At 38.4% G+C, this 20,593-nt stretch overlaps 1 protein-coding gene across 1 annotated transcript in view; it reads right to left on the reverse strand.

Annotated features, from left to right (window-relative positions):
• Positions 1 to 20,593, reverse strand: part of srrm4 (serine/arginine repetitive matrix 4) — a 54,083-nt gene that overhangs the window by 11,120 nt on the left and 22,370 nt on the right. The window contains exons 3-8 of the mRNA XM_052598761.1: positions 15,775 to 15,923; positions 5,107 to 5,196; positions 3,358 to 3,432; positions 3,215 to 3,241; positions 2,697 to 2,747; positions 1,483 to 1,557 (exon numbers count right to left, since the gene is read on the reverse strand). Of these exons, the coding sequence (XP_052454721.1) occupies positions 1,483 to 1,557; positions 2,697 to 2,747; positions 3,215 to 3,241; positions 3,358 to 3,432; positions 5,107 to 5,196; positions 15,775 to 15,923 (467 nt within the window). The remainder of the gene's footprint in view (positions 1 to 1,482; positions 1,558 to 2,696; positions 2,748 to 3,214; positions 3,242 to 3,357; positions 3,433 to 5,106; positions 5,197 to 15,774; positions 15,924 to 20,593) is intronic.

The raw sequence follows: 20,593 nt of genomic DNA on the forward strand, positions 1-20,593 counted from the left end.
ACCATCAACACTGGTGCTCCTCAGGGCTGTGTCCTCAGCCCACTCCTGTATTTCCTGTACACACAACTGTGCAGGCACACACAGCTCCAACGTCATTGTCAAATTCACTGACGACACAATGGCCTGATCAATGACAATGATGTGACGGCCTACAGAGAGGGGGTGAGCACCCTGACTAAATGGTGTCAGGAAAACTCACTCAAAATTGACAAGACCAAGGAGCTAGTGGTGGATTTCAGGAGACAGAGCAGAGAACACACACCCATCAACTTCAACAAGACTCTTGGGGAGCAGCTTTAAATTCCTTGCTGTTCATATCAATGAGGATCTCACATGGTCAGCACACTGATGCAGTGCTGAAGAAGGCACATCAACGCCTCTTCTTCCTGAGACAGCTTGTCAGTTTGAGAATAGTTTGGAGTTTGGAGCCCCAGCATCGTTAGAACATTCTACACCTGCACTGTGGAGAGCATCCTGACTGGCTGCATCACTGCCTGGTTCGGAAACTGCACTGTTGGCAACTGCAAAGGGTCATGCAAACTGCCCACTAAATTGTTGGAGGTGAGTGTCCCTTCCTCCAGGACAACTACACCTGGCGGTGTATAAGGAAAGCTCGGAGAAGCATCAGTGACTCCAACCACCCATCCCACAGACTGCTCTCTCGGCTGCCCTGGAATAACGTCTCCACAGCATCCGATCCTGCACTAGCCAACTGAGTGATAGCTTTTTCCTTCAGAATAATGAACAGTCAGAACTAATACACCCTACAGCATACTCTCACAATACAGTATGTCATACATTGCACTTTAACTCCAACAGTTCATTACTGGACAATACATACACACTGCATTTAATACAATAATCTATCTGCTACCACTGGATACCATCCAATGCACATCCATGGCATTTTGTGTATCCAGTTCATGTATAATCTGTTTGCACCTTCGCTTTTATATGTGTATATATGTCTACATAATATAGAATGTGTACATACTGTGTATAATGTGTATTGCTAACTGTAAGTATGTACATACTGTGTATAATGTGTAGTGCTAACTATAAGTATGTCTAATAGTACACTGTGTGTACTGACTATAGGTATGTGTATATTGCACATTGTCATCTGCTGAAATCTGTATGTTTATATGTAAATTGTTTCTGCACTGTCTGGAGAATGCTCCCAAGAATTTCAATCACTAAGGCACATGTGCTGTGGTGATGTGACAATAAAAGGAATTTAATTTGATATGAATATGGTAATGTGTGTTTGTAAATGAATGTTCATGTCAATTTAGGATTTTGTTGTATTCTATTCTTACTTTAATTGGTTTTAGACCTTAAGATGTGATGTAATAGTGCCACTGATAGACTGGCCAGGACAGCAGCTGCCTTTCGTTTTAGACTCAGCCATGGAGTTCCACTGAATCTTACATTTCAATGTGGCCTTCTCCCAATTATTCAGTTGTAAGGTCACAACTGTACCTGTTTTCCATAGTGGAAGAACTCCTAATTTCTGCTTTCCAGCGCCGGTGTCTGCGATGAGAGTGGCTCCTTGCCCTGAAGGGTAACCAACAGAGACATACATGCAAATAATTAACTGTCTCACCCACATTTTATGCTATTTTGTGCTGGGATAGATAATGGCATCGGCCCAACCCTAGTAAGCAGTGAGCCAAAAGAGAAATTACAATGCCATAAGACAATAAAAAAAAAAAAAAAAAAAAAAAAACACCAAACACCCTAGCAAGAGTTAGGGCTTTTTTGTGTGAATGTCTCTGAAGTGTTATAATTAAATGTTGCACATGTAAAACAGTGTTAATTGAGTCTGAAATGGAGACAGTTTAGTCACACTTTCAGTTATTGAGTGGAGATTCACATAAGATTGCTGAGCTATTTCAATTACAGTTGTTACAGTTATGACGGTTTCCAAAAACCAAAATAAATACATAAATAAATAAGTTACACAGATAGAAAAAAAAATGTTTCTTGAGCACCAAATCAATTTATAATAGAACACATCAGAAGAAGAAAAAAACATCTATATCAGATAGAATAACCCATTTGTGCAATTAACATTCTCATGTTCTGACTATTTCCTAAATCATCTTTAGCATCTGTATCATAAAATTTAAATTAAAGCTTATGTAAACATTTTCAGTGCAATTAATTCGCAAAGGACAAAGAATTTAGAGTGTTGGACTGTGAAGCAAAAACACTTGAGATCTACTGATTTACACACTCACAAAACCTGAACATTTTGAGGATCAGAAGCCCAGCGAGGCACTTCTTCTCTGGCTGTGTGTGTAGCAGACTAGAGCCATGAAATTGGTTGGTGTTTCTCTCTCTGGGTGCTTTCCTGCTTCAGTGAGGAGCTGCTCTCATACTGCACTGGCTCTCCTTCAGTTTGAGAGACCACACAACAATAGCAGCCAATAACAGCACTCTTTGAGAGGAGCTGAGGTGCACTACAGTGTGGCTGTCAATACACCATAATCTAATCTAGAATATGTGACTCTTGTGCATGAGAGTTCATGAAGGTGCATTACACTGTAGAATGCATTAAGCTTTTGACACTAAAGGATAAACCACTGAGGAACTTGAATATAACTTAATAATATGTCAGTGCTTGAATACTTTCAACTGAAGTGTAAGCTGATGGGTTCTAAATGATTAAGGCACATTATGAAATCACCAACCTCTTTTTATAATTTTTGTCCTCCTTTCTTTTTCGTCTGGGACTCGAGCCACTGGAAAAATAGGAGTAAAACTGTTGATTAGGTTTAAATGAATGGTTCCATAGGAAACTAAATTCACAGATGAGATCTCTTTGCTGTTTCTGCTAGAAAACAATAAGATTCAACAAATTCTGTGTGTAATCTTTATGGTAAGTATAGCTCCCTATATTCTTACAGTATGCGAATAATTTAGCTTTTTTATCTCTTAAAAGACTTTTGGAGAAACATCTGAGACAAAGTAGATACTTTAACAATAGATAACTGAGCTCTTTCCATTCAATCTCCTGAGCTATGAAAGAGGAACTCTAAGCAATAAACTCTCTGGGAGCCATAAATGACTTAAGAATGACTTAAGAATGACTTAAGAGCACTATAATAACAACAATAATCATCAGGTATTATCTATACTTTGTGAGAAGCACTGTGCACTTTATTCTAGGAAATAGTTTTAACAAAACAAAAATCAATATAAAATGTACCTGTGTCGTCCCTTTCTTGAGGCAGACCTGGACGCAGAGAGGAGATGACAAAAGGCAGTTGTGACAAAATAATCTCACCACACCAGCATAGTGTACTCAAAGCAAACCTCTAAACATGATCTGATGTAAAAATCAATCACTACCTATGTTGCTTCCTTTTCTTTGAGCTCTTCTTTTTCTTCTTCTTTCTCACAGGAGATGGACTGCAGGAGGGCGATCTGGAAGATCAAATATATGTTTATTTTATATTCTGCATATATATTTTGGAATATTTTGTCCATATATGAAAATCTTGGAATGTGTTCCAAAATATTTAATATAATTGAATATATTTTTAACTAATTAAGAATATTATTCAAAAGATATGTGAATTTATATATGAACTGATATGAACTTGATTTATGTTTTTTTTTTTTATTAAATCTGTTTCAAATTGGGATGCAAGATATTATCGGAACAATATTGAAATCAACCGATAACTTAAAATGCAAATATCAGCTTTGGCCCGATATGAAAAATTGGCTGATATGCCTAGCCAATAAGATGAGTAACTCGCATGTGCTCAGGGTGTGCTAGCGATAAGATCATATCAGCAGTGTGGTCATACTTGAAGCAAACTTTTGATCATTAGATTCACTGTTGAGCATTTAATCTGAGAATGCAAGTACAGAATGACCCACCCGGTGTGGGAAAGAGTCAACTATATGGTTAACATACGCTCTCTTTTTCTCGGACATGTCATCTTTTTTTTTATTTGTCAATGAGTTTAGGATCTGTTGAGCAGCAAATCCTCCAGCATGGTCTGTCAGCCATCTCTCCTCTCAACCCGTGATCAGTAAAATCTGACTCCTGCAGCTACTGTTGAGGCTATCAAGTTGAAATTTTGCATAAATTACATTTGACTGAAATGCTTATATTGAAATATTTTGGATTCTACCTATGATAAAACTGTGCTAGTTACTTTAGGCACTATCAGCATTACTTTAACCACCAACCAACCACACCAAAGACCCCCGCCCTACTCCGCTCCGCTTGCCCGGCCCACCCACACTGTCCTCTTTTTTTAGAAAACTAAAATATGGTCACCCTAGTAAACAGTTACTAGCGCATGCAGTCCTAATGCCTGTCATTAATCAATATATATTAATGTGTAATATGTTTGTTTTAATTTTCAAACAGATTATATAAACTTAAATACAAGGAGCACTAAAATATTTTCCGAATTTGTTCAATTCTTTTGCTTTAGACCATCTACAAATGTTAAATATTCAAATATTTTTTAAAATCTTGCTTTATGTTGCTCTCAAAGTTTTCAATGTTCTCTCATTCTCAGAACTGCATTATTTAATTCTCAAAAGTAGGTTTTTGTTAAAAACGAACCAAAATAATTTTAGCGCTAAGATAGATCTACTGTCATGTGAAATGTGTGAAGAGAAATGAATGAAAAGTGCTAATTGGCATTTCATTTATAGTAGATTTGCTTTATTACATTGCATCAGATTTCTTTTTGAGCACGGTTTGCAGCGTTAATCACTATAACCAATCACCCACATTTCTGCTGAGCTTATGAATGCAATATCCAGAGTTGTTCAGTGTGCCACTCAATGACTGATGTACATGAGATCCTAAAATGTAAAGAAATGTAAAAGCCTTCGCTTAAAGCGTTTCAAGCTGAGAATAGTTGTTCTGTTCAATGGCTATTGTCATTACATTAATAATGTGCTTGGATACTTTGACACAACCACACTGTTTATTGTTCACTAATGCACATTGATTAAATACAGCATAAAATCGTTCTATCTATCTGAACTGCATGACATTTTCAGTTTTGTTGACTGCTCAGAATAAAAGATTATTGTTGTCACATGTGATAATTTGTTTTGTGGGCTGACCTGTGTCTCCTCCTCTTCCTCTGTGACTTCTTCTTCTTTTTCTTTGCTTTAGGGACTGGACGAGGGGACAGATCAGCATCAAAAGAGACCCTGGAAAAGCAAACACAAGAGAGAACACAATTTTTAGAATCTATTTGTTATTTACATTTTATAGTTTATACAATGACAATTATTCAAAAGTAAAAGCTTGATGAATGACCAGTCATTCACTGTAAGCAAAGGTCAGGGTTGAGTTAATCAAAGACTGACTGATTTGTAACAGTACAACTGACAGAAAGTTTCTAGAACGGAATAAATAGACAGCTGTAAATAAAAATATTTCTAGAGACAGAGAACTATTATTCTTAGTTCTTTGTGAGAGATAATGCAGGAAATGCCTCACTCACATATTCAACAGTTCCTTGATCTCTTGAGAAACAGACAATACAAACATACACAGGCATCTTCGAGGAAACGCCTCTCTCAGATATGCACTGGTTCCTCCTCATCCCCTTCCTTCCCCTCACCCATGTTCACACACTTCACACTCTGTATTTTTCTAAAAGCCAGGTGTGCATCTAAGTCTTAAATGAATCTTTGAGAATCTGATGTCTTGTATTGATTTGTTATCTTTGAATTGGCTATGTAAATGGCATAATACATATTTACCTGACTGTTAATAAATTGTTATATTTGATTCTATTCTGCCTTACTCTGAAAGTATTTTCTCAAGTAGATTAAGTGAAGGCGTTTGTTACTGAAATCTGACTCCAGGGTTAGTACATACTAAATCTCAGACTAGATGGAGCATAGGGCACATCAAGTGAGATTATAGATTCCTGACTAACTGCATAACTTTAGTTAAGATGTTATACAACTGCATTACCGATGGGGAGCTAGACAAAATATTATTGAATTATTAGCATGGTTCGGGCATATTTCATAATACTAGCCATAACCTCTGGTTATTGTCTCACTATATTCAAGTTGTTAAAGTATATAATTAGATTAGTTATAGGGGGCTAGGTAAAACATGATTGGAATATCATATTTCACAGTGCTAACCATGATCAGACTGGAGAGTTTGTGATCATGGGGTATATGTACATCGGCCGGCATTATACACTCTGAATGACATAGAATCCTAATGAATGAGTAAATATAAAGTAAAGAGTTAACTAGAATAATCAAATGTCATAATAATAATAATAATAATAATAATAATAATAATAATAATTAGAGACAGACAATCAACCAATTTGTCTTTCAACCTAAATTCCAGGTCATACTAAAATGGAGTTTAGATAATAAAATGGATTCAAATATATTTGAATTTAAATTGAATAACAATTTCAACTTCAGCCAGCACTGGATACCTTTCTTGGACCTTCCATGGACCTTACAAACTGATGAACTTGAATCTAGCAATTTTTTATAATGTTAGTTGTCTTGCTGCTGTTCGGAAATGTAACATCCAAATAAAAGGTTAGTGTTCTATAATGTTTGAAAATAATGTACTACATAAACTAAATCATACCCTAAACCTAAGCGATACCAATGTAAACTAAAGCAAACGTGAGATAAAAATTTATTTGCTGAAGCAACCATTCAATTTTCCATTCCAGCTTGCTTCTATAAATCTATTAGCTCTTGTAGCATGATTTGTGTTTCACGGGACTGATACTGAAGTGCAACCCTGTACCAGTTGAGTGACAAAGCATGTTTACTATGTTAGCAAGCCATACTGTACAAATGAAGCTGGTTATGTGATGCAAACCTCAAAATGTATTTGTTTACAAATCATACACTATGGTAAAAGTGTTTTATGGTCATAGTATTTTGCAAAGAATTACTTCTTTAATAATCAATAATTAGGGCCCTATTTTAACGATCTAAACGCAAAGTGTAAAGTGCACGGCGCAGGTGCACTCAGGGCATGTCCAAATCCACTTTTACTATTTTAAAGATGGAAAAACTGTTGGTGTGCCTGGGTGCATGGTCTAAATGGGTTGTCTCTATTCTCTTAATGAGTAATGGGTGTTCTAATTTAGGTAGAAGAACCTTTGAACAGCGCCAATGAACCTTTACTTTCACCCAAAATATCTAAATTCTTAAGAACAGAAAAGGCATTTGGAAAAATAGAGGTTAAAGAGAAAGATATTTAAAAGATAGCAAAAGGAGAGAGAGATAGAAAGCTGCATGCTCAGATAGATAGATGACAGGCAACTTTAGTACTTTTAGTAGCAACACTTATGCAACAACAAAGCAGAAGATCAGAGAATGGACGGCATGTCCTGACTGAGCAGGACATGTGTGCTGTTTCAAAAGCACCGAGGTGTCACCTCAAAATCGTCTTTTAAAGGCAATAACATCTAGGGGAGTGCAAGAAAGGATTTGAAGCTTAAAATAGATCCCACACTGCATCTACTACTGAGAGTCTTGATTCCAATTCAAGTGCAATCATCAACAGGGAAGACCATAAACCGACAACAGACATTTATATCACACATTTTCACTGTTTACTAAAGCATGGAGCACTACTGTTATTATCTTGATTGCAGCAATGACACACCACTCTCGTTCCATCAAGACGACTAAGAAGATTCAATCAAAAGTGGGCGTGAAACGCTTTAACCTAACCACCAATATCCCTGATTTAAATTAAGGGGAAGCGGTGAGATGAACGAGTTAAAGGCATTTTTCAAGCTAATTGAAAAAGGTTAAATTTCCGCCCCCCTGAACGAAGGGGATTTATTGATTTTAAAGATTGAAAAGACACTGTTAACACTGCCATCTTATTTAGCCACACCAAGTAATGTCCTTCCATCACTTTTAATCCTTTGAACCCGCCCAAAGAAATCCCTTAGATGCTTCAAAATCCCCATTCTGAAACATTTAAACATTAATAAGGCCCATGGAATGGAACAGCTGACCTCTATAATATTTTCAAAGGCAGATTTTCTGATACCGACCTTATTTAAATATTAGAGACTAATTTTAGCTCACTATATTAAGCTTAAAATGCTTAAAGAGATTGTCTCATAAGCATTAGCACAGTGGAGGAAGAACATGTAATGCTATTTCCTTCATGAGGTGTGTGTACACTAAATAGCTCTTTATACTGTACATGTACACCTCAAAACATCACAGACTGTCAGAATGACATGCATCTGACAGGCAGCAATGAATGCGTGGGAGGAACTATACTGGATATCCATGACAAATACACATGACGGGAGCAGGGTAAGGCACGGTGGCAACGGCAATGAGATTTCCTTCTTGAGGCACATCACTACAGCAGGATAATAATATTTCATAGACACAGGGGAGTGCTGTCCATGACAGTCGATGAATTACAGACTGTTGTAGCTTTGGCTTTATCCAGCCAGTCAGTGATTCAATATGAGCACTGAGAGGAAACCATTTAGATGGTTCAAAACACAGACAGAGAGCCAGGCAGACTGTACGGATGTGCTCACAGGGGAGCGGGCTGCTTATTCGCTCTCTAAGGGTGGAAAAGGCTGTTTGGTCTGATATCAGGAGGCAGTTCATCCAGCCATTGCTGCATTAGCAAGCCTGAAACGCATTAGAAGCTGATTAGCAGAAAAGCAAGTGCCATTTCTGCTTAATTATGAGCCTTTGTTTCACATTACACACTTGACACAGGCACACACGCACACACACATACACAAACACATGCAAACACTACAATAGTACAGGATTTGTAGTTAATCTCTGCAGCTTTTATTTTTTATTCATATTAATATTTTAATATTAAATTTTTTTTTTTTTTTTTTTTTTTTTTTTTTTTTTTTTTTTTTTTTTTTTTTTGATAAAGTTTTAGTATTTTGTTGTGTTTTTGCCATTTGCCATGACACAGGAGTGGATTTTCAAATCTCTCCCGTCCAACTCCCCAAAAAAATACAAAAATAAAATCCCATCCTGTCCCAATCCCATGAAAAAAACTGGGAGAAAATCTCGTCCAGTTTCAATCCCGGAAGAATGACTTCCGTTCCCTCCCACTCCCGTGTTGTATTTTTTTTTTTTTTTTTTTTTTTTGGCCGGAATCTGTCAGTTACAGTAAAAAAATAAAAAAAAATAAAATAAAAAAAAAAACGGTACAGATCACAGCATGCTCACTTTAGTTAAATAAAAATTGCACACACATTAAATTTCATGTAAATCATCCATGCTAACGCACACGTTTTTTATTTTATAGTTTTGTTTTGTTTTTGAACGTAGACATTTCACTATCTATAGATTTATTTTTCAAGTTTCTCGCCCAAGTCCACATGACCGAGACGGCAGAAACCACATCTTGTTTGCTTTATTTTAAAGAAGCACAACGTTTTCTTGTTATTGTGAGTGCACACAAATAAACATATATGGATTTGATAGATTTATTACTTTTATCTGTATGTCCAAAAATTATGGAGTATTTTCAGAGCAGGTGACAGCACCGGTGCCTCCATCTGTCCTACTGTGAGCATGCTGCTGTTCAGTTTCCACACACACTTCAATAATGCACATTTCTGTAGGGTAACATTAGATTGAGCGGCCATTAAAAGTTGTTATTACATACATCTTTTAGATGAAAAGCTATATTTGAGGTCTATGAATGATAGGTGGGCTTTTTGATGTCCTGTCCAATGTAGGCTACTGTATTACCACGTAGACCAGCCGTTAAAGAACTGGCCATCATGCGGTGGTCATTCACTTAACCAGCCACACCAAAGCAAACAGGAGGAGAGCAGAAAGAGAAAGGGCAAGTAGAATTGAGTTCAAAATTAATATATATATATATAGAAATTGTGTAAATAGTAGACATATGACAATACTGTAAATAATGCAGTATCAATAACCAGCATAGTAGGTGGTGGAACTGCACCTTAAAGATGGTTTTGTCACCTGTCAAAAAATGGAAAAAGAAATAAGAGGCAGTGTGTAGTTACTACTGCTGCACAAAATCATGTTGTTAGAAATGACCCCCCCACCCCCCCCCCCCATGTGAATTTCACAAAGATGTGTCCGGTTATGCCTTTTATTTAGCTTGTAGGTTTGCTCTACAGCTTTAAAATCTTTCCATCAGTTTCAGTTGACCTTGAAGGCACACAGGTAACGAAAACACCCCTAATGGCCACCATCACTTCAGCTGTCAGAAGGAACAGCGTGGAGAGGGTCGTTTTGTGAGTTAGACCGAAAACTGACACACTCAGGAGAATGGACAAGGTTAGATAGTTAAAAGGCTGTCAACATTGATAACTGACATTTCACTGAGGGCTTCAGTGCTGTTTACATTGCCAGTTCTGCTGTACTTAACTTTCTGCTTTGGAAAAAAAAAACTGCACCATGATTTTCAAAATCAAAATAGAGGCTTAAGCTTGTTGCGAAAGTTATGAGAGGAAAAGTGTGCAAGCAAAAGATCAAAAAGAGTTTTTGACTACTGTCACACTCCAAAGGATGACAAACCTGCATTGTGAAAGCACTGTCAGGACTAATAAAAAACATTAAACAGAAGTGTCTTCCCAGAAAGACAGAGGGCTTATATTTAAAATGTCACTATATTGAGACTTATATTGACAATATACCATAAGGCTTTCCACATTTGAGATGTTTATTTTATTTGTATAAGAAAGAATGTTAAAACAACTGTGTACAGTATGTACATGATTTAGGATTCTTCAGTTGTAGTGATGAAGGAAAGCTGTTTATGTTTATTTCAGGGGTTTAGCTTGATCTGATTTAATCATTGTTTGATCTTGCATTGTTTAGTGGCGGTTGAATGCTTCATCATAACATCTCAACCCCCCCCCAGAAAACCAAGCATGAATTCACCTAGAGATTAGCATGTTTAAGATAACATTTGAGCTGGCGTATTCCCTGTTTTACATACTGATGCACTGCTTATGCCCTGCATTATCATGAACACTTCGAAGCTATCAGTGGAATTATTGTGTAAGGAATCTAATGCTGAATCAATTTCTTTCACCAGGTGGAATCTGAATTTGGTGGATTGGAAGGAAGAGGACCCCATAAAAGACACCGGTGATAAAAATTCCAGGAACACCTGAATGTATACACTGTGGCAAGGAGATAACAGTGTTTGTGCCTGTCTCGCTTTAAAGTTTGGGGATTTTAAATCATGGTTATAGAGTGCTTCATATTTTCATATGTTTGATCTTCTCAAATAAAATTTGCATTTGAATAAGTGTATTTTTTTCAACAGCACATGCTGTTTTCAGCCACTTCAAAGATGGTGGAAAACTCTACAAATAGCTTTTTTCAAGAACAGCAAAAGAATGCTTTATATTGAAATGTTTCACCTTCTCGGAAACCTGCACTTCTTCCTCTTTCGGGACTGCCGACAGCAGGACCAGTGTCTGAAGCACATGTGACAAAACTCCAGTCAAACTGGCCTACGTGGCCTGTGATGTCACAGGCGGGCAGCCAGAAGTATAAGACTGTGCCTGCCGAACATGACACCATCTTTTGTTGTATTCAGAAGCCGTTTGTTTGACAGTGCATGTGAAGGTGTTATGGAGAAAAATAAGGCAAGCAAGCATTTTAGAAAGTGTGTGCCTCCATGTCCGAGGTTTTTGACAACAAAGGACACACAATCTATGTGTTATAAGTCTTGGTGGGGAGCATGTGCTTTTGTTGCTCTGAATGTGCTCATTGTAAGAAATTCTCAATGAAAAAGCTCAGTTTGTGTTTATCCCTCTTCTCTCCAGATGAGGCACAAGTTTCTGCGTTCAGGTCCCGCTGCTGCTGAGGCACAGTGTAGACTCAGATCTTGGGTTCATACAGGGAAAATGTTAGAGGTAATGGTGTGTGCTTCGAAGAGGTTTGATTTCGGCCCCGTCCACACAGAGTTTTTTTGTATTGTATAGGCATTTTGTCCACACGGATACAGCATTTTGGGAAAGTGAAACCGATATGTTTTGAAAATGGGTCCCAGAGTGGATAAATTTAAAAACGCCTTCTTGCGTTTTTGTATGGATAGCGAATCTAGTATATTTTCTGAAACGATGACATCGTTAGCCTACGTCTCACCCTTAGTCAGACACCACTATGTCATGTAACAGCAACAAAAACATGAACAAACACTGAACGATTGTCTTTTTATGAACTAACATTAACACAGATTAATAAATGTATTAATCCATGTCGTTTGTATACCGCATGCAAGGTTTATGCGCATAGTGCAAGTCCAACCTCTCTGTTTTTACTGTATCTCTGTGGCAGCGCCACATATTGGTCTGGGATGCATACTACATCATTTTGTGGTTTTGTGTGGATACAGATATTTCTTGAGATGAGGGGAAAAAAGATTGGATAGGGAAAGCTCTGCCTTCATGTGGATGTAGCCTTAGTCTGGTCATGCAAAAAAGAAGCAGTCAGTTGGGACGAGCGCTTTCTGTCCGGTCATGACCTCACCATCCCCAAAAGTATCCCCTTTCTTCCCAACCTCCACATAAAGTTAGTGAGATTGTGGGACAGGCCATATTCGGCTCGGCTACATCTTTTTCTGCATGCAGACTATTCTAATGTAAAGGTTGTGGCTAAGCACAGATATGCGGAGATGCACACTGTACTGTAGAGGAGCTATCTCTCCCAGGGTGAGTCATCTTCTTTAAAGACTCCTCCTCTTGCATCCAGACGGTTTCAGACCACCTCACGTCTGAATGGCAGGGCATATGTGGTGGCAGGTCAAACTGGTGGAGACTTGCACACTATGGCTGTTTTTCAAACTTACCAAGCAGATTTTCTTAGAGATCTAGATGAGTGCAAGGTTTTTGTTCCCTGAGGCAGTCGAGGAACTGTGCACCACAGACTTGGCTCTTTGCACCACTAAACAGACTGCTGCTGCCATTACTCATGTGAGGGCAGCATTGGTGGCTACGGAAAGGCATTTGTGGTAAAATCTTGTGGACATTGGGAGGAAGGAGAAACCCTTTCTTCTTGACGCTCAACTTTCACCTTCCGGACTTCTTGGCACTTCCATTGAGAAGGTGGTTGAGAAGTTCAGGGAGACGAAGGTGCAGTCCACTGCCTTAAGGAAGTTTATTCACAGCATCCCAAATCTTCCTCTCATACCTCTGAGAGGGCTGTTCTGTCTTGATTTGATTTTTTTGGATAAAAGGCAGGATCAGAAGAGTAACATGGCCACTCGCACCCCCTCCTTGCTCTTGAAGTCTGATAGGCACTAAGAAGTATTGGATGAGAATCGTTCTTACTGTAAACTGCAGACTTGATGTGGTCCATGACTCCGTGGTCCGTTCAAAGCACTTAATGAGAATAGAGGTAAGTACAACTGGATGATAGTCATTGAAGCTGGATGGAGAGGGCTTCTTCGGGACTGGAATGATGGTGGGAGCCATGAGGCATGTGGGGACAACAGCCTAAGCAAAATGTTGAAAATGTCTGTGAAGACATAAGTGAGTTTCACTGGACAGTCTCTCAGTACATGTCCAGTAATGTTGTCTACAGTGGGGACTTGTAGAACCTTGTTTCCCCTGTGTTGGAAAGTCAATGTGTTGGTATATTTTTGGGAATACACTCTTTAAGTCTGTGTAGTTGAAATCCCCAGCCAAGATGAGAAAAGCATCAGGGTAGGCTGTCTGCTGCTCACTGATGTGCTGATACAGTTCATTTAGTGCCTCGCTCCTGTTGCTGTAGCTGGGAGGGATGTATACAGCAACGAGCAATATGGCGGTGTATTCCAGAATTTCCCATACATTGATTTATTTGTGGCAGCCCGCCACAATATCCACGTTGACGACCACAAATAAACACCACCCCCTGCCATCAACTCCTGCGTCTCTTACACTAGCGCGACTTTGCGGCTTTTTGACCCTTTTAATAACTTTTTTTTCAAAAAAAGGTACATAATGAAAAACCTAGAGACTATTTGTAATAAATAGCTATGGTTCCATTCAGTTGGAAGATTTTGCCATTGCTGCCCTGCGAGCGCGAGGTCTGACTTCCCCAGCGCAGTGTCGTCTGTCTCTGTGTCTGTTCTGTGCAGTGAGCAGCAGAGGAGCATCGCTTTCAGCTGGCTGTACCTCAACAGACTCATCAGTAAATTAGTATAAAACGGCGTTTCCAAGCACCTGTCGCTTACTGACTGTCTGGGCTTATAAACATGAACATAGATCATCTGTTAATGTGCCCAGTTTTATTACTCAGACACAGGCAGTGCACTGCATGAGGCAAAAAAAAAAAAAAAGTAATATGGTCAAACCTACCGCATATAGTTACTCTTCATTGTAGTGGTATGTTGTTTTTGTCAGACGATGTTGCTCTTATAAATCAGGATTTAAGGAGTAAAGTGAGAGTAACTCCTGGATATTAATAAAATGTAATGTAATGTTTTTTGTATCACAACAGAAAAATGTGAATGTTTTTTGGGGGGGGCATTCAGTTGTATACAGTATGTCAAAGTTCAGGGAGTAGAACAGATCTGTACTGAACGCTAACCCAATGTCATGACATCATAAATATGCTTATTAATGTGATGTCATCTGCCACCACAAAATCCTGTGGGAAACACTGTATTCCCTCGGTAGATAAAACGGCTGGCACTTAATAATCATAAACTCCACAAGGGGTGAGCAGTGTTTGCAGACCACAACAGCATTGTGGCACCATGCAGCATTGATGTAAACACAAAGCACGCCGCCGCAAACTCTGTCCGTTCGATAACATGTCAGCTGATCGAGCTGAATAGCACAGTCTGGAAGGTTGCTGAGCCATGTTTCCGTGAACAAAAAAATACAACACCTGTTGTTTCAGTCTCTTACAGTCCTCTGAGTTTAGCATAGTAGTCGGTTATAGTCCAGTTTATTGTCCAAAGAGCGTATGTTAGCCAGTACGATGGTGGGCATGGCTTGTGTGGCATAGCTGTTAGCCTATCCCAGATAGCTCTGTGCTTACCCCTCTTTTGCTTTCTCTCACACCGAGTGTGGCGCCTCCGCTGTGGGCGAGATGCAGACCGAGATCACACAGCTCTTTGGCATGCATGGAGTTTAACTATAAAAATTTGATTCTGCTGATATTGACCAGAAACTCACGACTAGGCATGAGCCGGTATGAGATTTTGACGGTCTGATAACCTTAAGCAAAAATATCACGGTATCAAGGTACTGTTGTAAAAGCTCTGAAATGTGTTATTTTTAAACGACTGAGTAAAAAAAATATATATATATTTTTTTCCCGCTGGACAAAATATATTTTGTTCCTGAGCAACATGCAGAATATTAGAAACTGTAGAATTTGTCTATTTTTTTTCTTTGATTTTGTTTCCTAAAAAGAAAAAATTTAAGAATATATAACTATTAATTTTAGTTATATAATTCATATACATACCATTTATATAATTTCATATAATTTATTTATATAATAATAATACACATAAATTGATTTAAAAATAACCCAATTTGAAGCAAAAACATTTTAAAAGCCTGAGGCTTGCCTGTTTTTACATCTCCTTCATACAATCAAGTTGGTGATGTGTTTGGCAGGCGCCCTCTTATACTTCCTGTATACACCCGTCCTGCTGGCAGCATTCCCATACTGTCTGCTAGACACAGCATCTCATTCCCTCTCAGGGAACCATGGTTACTCCTAAACATCAAAATATCCTTGATGAAAATGTGTATATGACTCACAGCTTTAGAAAATACAGACCTCTGAACTTGCCGGTGACTGTGGCGTTTACGTCCTCTGCATTTTATGTGTCCATTTTTCTTATGGGTTTTTGCAACTGCATCTTTTGTTTTCACTTTTTCCTCATCGTCTTTGGGTGCTAGGCTAACTGCTGTCTCCAGTCTGGAAGAACAGAATAACAAAAGTCATTAGAATCAAATATTTTACAGGCAAAAGGCTGTCTAATCTGCATTAAAGTCCAGTCAATCATAACATGACTTTCTGTCTTTGCATCAGTGTTGGGAAAGTTCACTTTCTACATGAACTAGTTCAAAGTTCAATTCACAAATTTTAAAATGAACTAGTTCAGGTCATAGTTCAAACTACAAAATTTTGAACTAAGTTCACTAAGTTCACAGTTCCAAAAATGAACTAGTTCATAGTTCTTTTTTTCCATATGTTGCTGTGAGCTATTATTTTTCACAATTATTGCCACAGCCCATATATAATCACAGACAGCAATTATTTTATCAGTTTTAACAATGAAGCTATGCGTCAGATTTCATCTTCATATCCAATTTTGAATCCTTATCCAACCAGGGTTTACATTAGCATTGAGGGGACAGCATTTCCCCATTGTTGCTTTAATGCTTTGCTTTGTCTCCCATTCTCAACGACCTTGTCATAAACATCATAAAATTCTTTTAAATGATCATACGCCTTCTTGCTACATGCTGCTGTCGCCTCCATGCCTTTTTTTTTTTTAGATGACGCGTCACGCATCCGGCGGACGGCGGTGCGACACTGGTGGCTGGTGTTGCCAGATTGGGTGTTTTTCCGCTACATATTAAGACCCGTTTACGGTGTGTTTTAGCCGGGTTTTCGGCTGGAAGGCTCTTTAGAAATCTGGCACCCTATTGAACGAAGTTAACCTGAGAGAGCATGCCGTTCACAGACACCAGAATGAACGAGTTGACAGTAACGTTCATCAGGCATTAATACAGCATGTTCAGTTCACGTTCGCCCAAAATATGAACGAGTTCATGAACTATCGTTCAATTAACGCGTTCAGACACAACACAGCTTTGCATTTTGTAAAGTTTAGGCAGTTATGTAATGATCTTAATTATAGCTCTATAATGAAACTGAAATGCATCATTCTGAAGGCATGAAAAAGGCCCATTATTTTGTTATTCATCTTGTAAATGCACTTGTGTTTGAGGAAGTAGGTTGAGTTTGGTCTTCCGCTGAAAAACATTGAGCATTTTCATGTTTCTCTCTAAGACCTTCATAAATGCAGAGGTCATCTGCTCAGCTTTCAAATGGTGTGTCAAAAGAGAAGCCTTTATTTACACGCCTCAGTTGAACTGACATTTCTGAAATTATTTGTCCGTATCCCAAGGTTTTAAGGTGCATGGTTTGGAAACTCAAGACTCACATGTGCTCGTCTTTCTGTCAGTGGAGGAGAGTGAAGAGTTATATGTGTATCCTTCATGATCTGACACTAAAACATCTGACATTTGAAAATTACACACAAGTCATTGCCAATTATATTTTTCATGCTGTCTAATGATTCACTGAATAAACCTGGCCAGGCTGAAATTTTTTTATAATTGGTTGACAGGAAAACTAAGGAATTTGGTTTGTGTTAGCCATACAACATACCGCTTACATAAAAGTTAATTGTAAGGGTGATGTCTTTCGATTCATAGATATTTTATGTGTAATGTGTAACGAGGAGTCAGAGGCGTTCGGGTCCATGTGCAGAATTTTATTAAGAGAATGGTCATACAGGCAGAACTCAGGAATGGCATCACGTATGTTAGGGATATCCAGAATCATTAACGGTAACAAGCAGTGATCAGGGCAATCAGCAGATAATCAAAGTCAGTTTAAACAATCTAAGATAATACACAGGACGAACAAACTCTAGAGAAAACCGCACAGAAATCCCAGACAGGCTAAACAAGACTTCACAGTGAGTGAGAGTGATTGTGCTGCTTTTATGTGTGTGTAAATGAGGTGTAGGTGTGGCAAGGAAATTGGCTGATGAATGAGGTGCAGGTGTGGCAAGGTGATTGTGATGCAGTGACTCATGGGGAATTTAGTTCGGGTGTGGTGCAACAGTATGAGAGGTGCTAGTGTCCAAGTGATGATATGCTGACATCTGGTGGTTGATGGGTGGAATGGTCCTGAGTGGAGTGCCCTCTACTGAAGTTCATGGGCACTCCATCTAATGATCGTGACATACATCTTGTTCGACCACATGCTTTCATGTTATGTTATGTTTTGTGCTGTGTGTCACACAGCTTGTTTTTTCAAGGGCTGTGTGTTTTTATGTTCTCATGATTTGTGTGAACACATGGCTTATGAGTGTTCTCGTTAGCTATGTTTTGTGTATTATTTTGTTTTGCTGGCCATACAGTATGCTTGGGGTTTTGTTTTGTGTGAGCAAAAGGCTTTTCTTGTTTGTTTCTGTGTGCCATGTGCTCTCATGTCTATTTACTAACCCTTCCCACCTTGTTACCTGATTATTTGGTTCATTTGCCCCACCCGTCGTCCCTTGTCTGCTCCCTATTTATTCTCCTTGTGTTTGCAGTCCTGTGGTACTTTGTTGTTGTATGTTCCCTGGTTGTGTCATGATCCTGTCTTGCACTGCTTGCAAAGTTGCCAGTCTTTTTCCCTGTGGTAGTTTTTGTTTAATTTATTTTATCATTAATAAAGAGTCCTTGTCTCATCCTCACACCCCAACCCTGACAGTTGTGTTCCAACCTGTAGAAATCAGACAAAACGTGAAAATATATTTCTACTAAAATCACACTTTACATACAAATACAAAATAAAATAATTAAGACTGCTAAACTGTGGTTTTAACAGTAAGACTGCTGTTCAACACTCTCTCTATTCACAATCAGATTGTGTCTGATTGAAATGGGACTTGAGCAAAGATATACCCAGGTGATTCAGCAAAGACTGTGACATGACACTTGAGCCATTTGTTTTCCTGTAATTGCCATGTTCCTTAAAAGCAGTTAGAAAATAAATGCATAAATAAAACTGATTACTAAAGCTTGTTGAGTAGGCCTGACTTGATCTCATTGGCATAATTACAGATCCACCTCTTGAGTATGAGAGTAGTGTGTGTTGCGTGTGGCCCCGTACATTTGTACATTAACTTGTGTGTCTGAGTGCCTGCATGGTTTGTGTGTGTGGGTGTCTGATTGTAATGTGAAGTTAATCAGTCTTGCAGATGAAATGCTGATTGCCTCTCTCTCAGCAGCAGGAGGAGGCCTACCCCCTGTCACCTCTGGATAAGAGGGCAAAGCACAATCACATTATTAATGTCAACTTTCCGGCACCACAGCCCTACACAACCCTCTAATGTCTCAGTACTTGATTGGAAAATACATTGGATTGCTGGGTATAACAGGGATAGGATTACAGACAGCAAAATAGTGAAAACATGTTGGTGTGAGGGCAGCTGAATGACCCAAACATCAAAGTTCATATCTGACAGAGGTCACATGTTGTTGAAGGACAAGGAAAAATATGTGACTTCGAATTAATAAAAATTATTTTTTGCTTTTGTTTCAATGGATTATAGACTTGTATTTTCTCCAGAAGCAATGGTTTATAGTTTTGCCATAATGATGAATTTGTTTCTTACTAACACACAGCTTTTCACTTCACAAGACATTAACTGATGGACTGAAGTGGATTATTTGTGGATTAGAGTAACATACAGTACAGACCAAAAGTTTGGACACACCTTCTCATTCATAGAGTTTTCTTTATTTTCATGACTATGAAAATTGTAGATTCACACTGAAGGCATCAAAACTATGAATTCACATGTCAAATTCTATATGGAATTCTATACATAACAAAAAAGTGTGAAACAACTGAAAATATGTCATATTCTAGGTTCTTCAAAGTATCCACCTTTTGCTTTGATTACTGCTTTGCACACTCTTGGCATTCTCTTGATGAGCTTCAAGAGGTAGTCACCTGAAATGGTCTTCCAACAGTCTTGAAGGAGTTCCACGAGAGATGCTTAGCATTTGTTGGCCCCCTTTTGCCTTCTGTCTGCGGTCCAGACCACCCCTAAACCATCTGGATTGGGTTCAGGTCCAGTGACTGTGGAGGCCAGGTCATCTGGCGCAGCACCCCATCACTCTCCTTCTTGGTCAAATAGCCCTTGATGCCTTCAGTGTGATTCTACAATTTTCATAGCCATGAAAATAAAGAAAACTCTTTGAATGAGAATTTGGTGTGTCCAAACTTTTGATCTGTACTGTATATATTCATAAATATTTATTTTTCAAGTTGATAAGAACATTCCTAAGAGTAATTCTTGAAAAATACAAATTACAAAGTTTTGTCTTTAGATGAATCTTAAGAAAAAATATAGGAACATTCTTAGAAAATTCATGTGAATACAAAATATTCATTACCTTATTCTTAAGATTAAGAAACAGAAGTTAATATAATTTTATTCTTAAGAATGTTTTGTGAATTTGGCACCTGGTGACCAAAAAGAATATACCTGCTGGGATGCAGCAGCAACAACCAACTGAGGAGCTCAGGAGGCTGTAACTATTGTAATATCACAGCCTTCCGCTGTAATAGAATACTTCTCTCAGACTTCTTTAAACCCAGATTCTTTCTTACTGGCTGTCAGTTACATGATGAGAGCTTTAAATGAAATTGATTTCCCCATCACTGAATTACTTTTCTCAGATCAGATTCAGAATTTATGGAAGAACTTCTCCACAGGGAGTCAGATTTATGGTGCGCTATTTATATCGGTCTCAAACATGTGCATCCCCACATGCACTTGCATTGGTTTGGGCTTGCTAAC

This window comes from Carassius gibelio, chromosome A5 (assembly GCF_023724105.1).
Source record: "Carassius gibelio isolate Cgi1373 ecotype wild population from Czech Republic chromosome A5, carGib1.2-hapl.c, whole genome shotgun sequence".
In the NCBI taxonomy this organism is placed as follows: Eukaryota; Metazoa; Chordata; class Actinopteri; order Cypriniformes; family Cyprinidae; genus Carassius; species Carassius gibelio.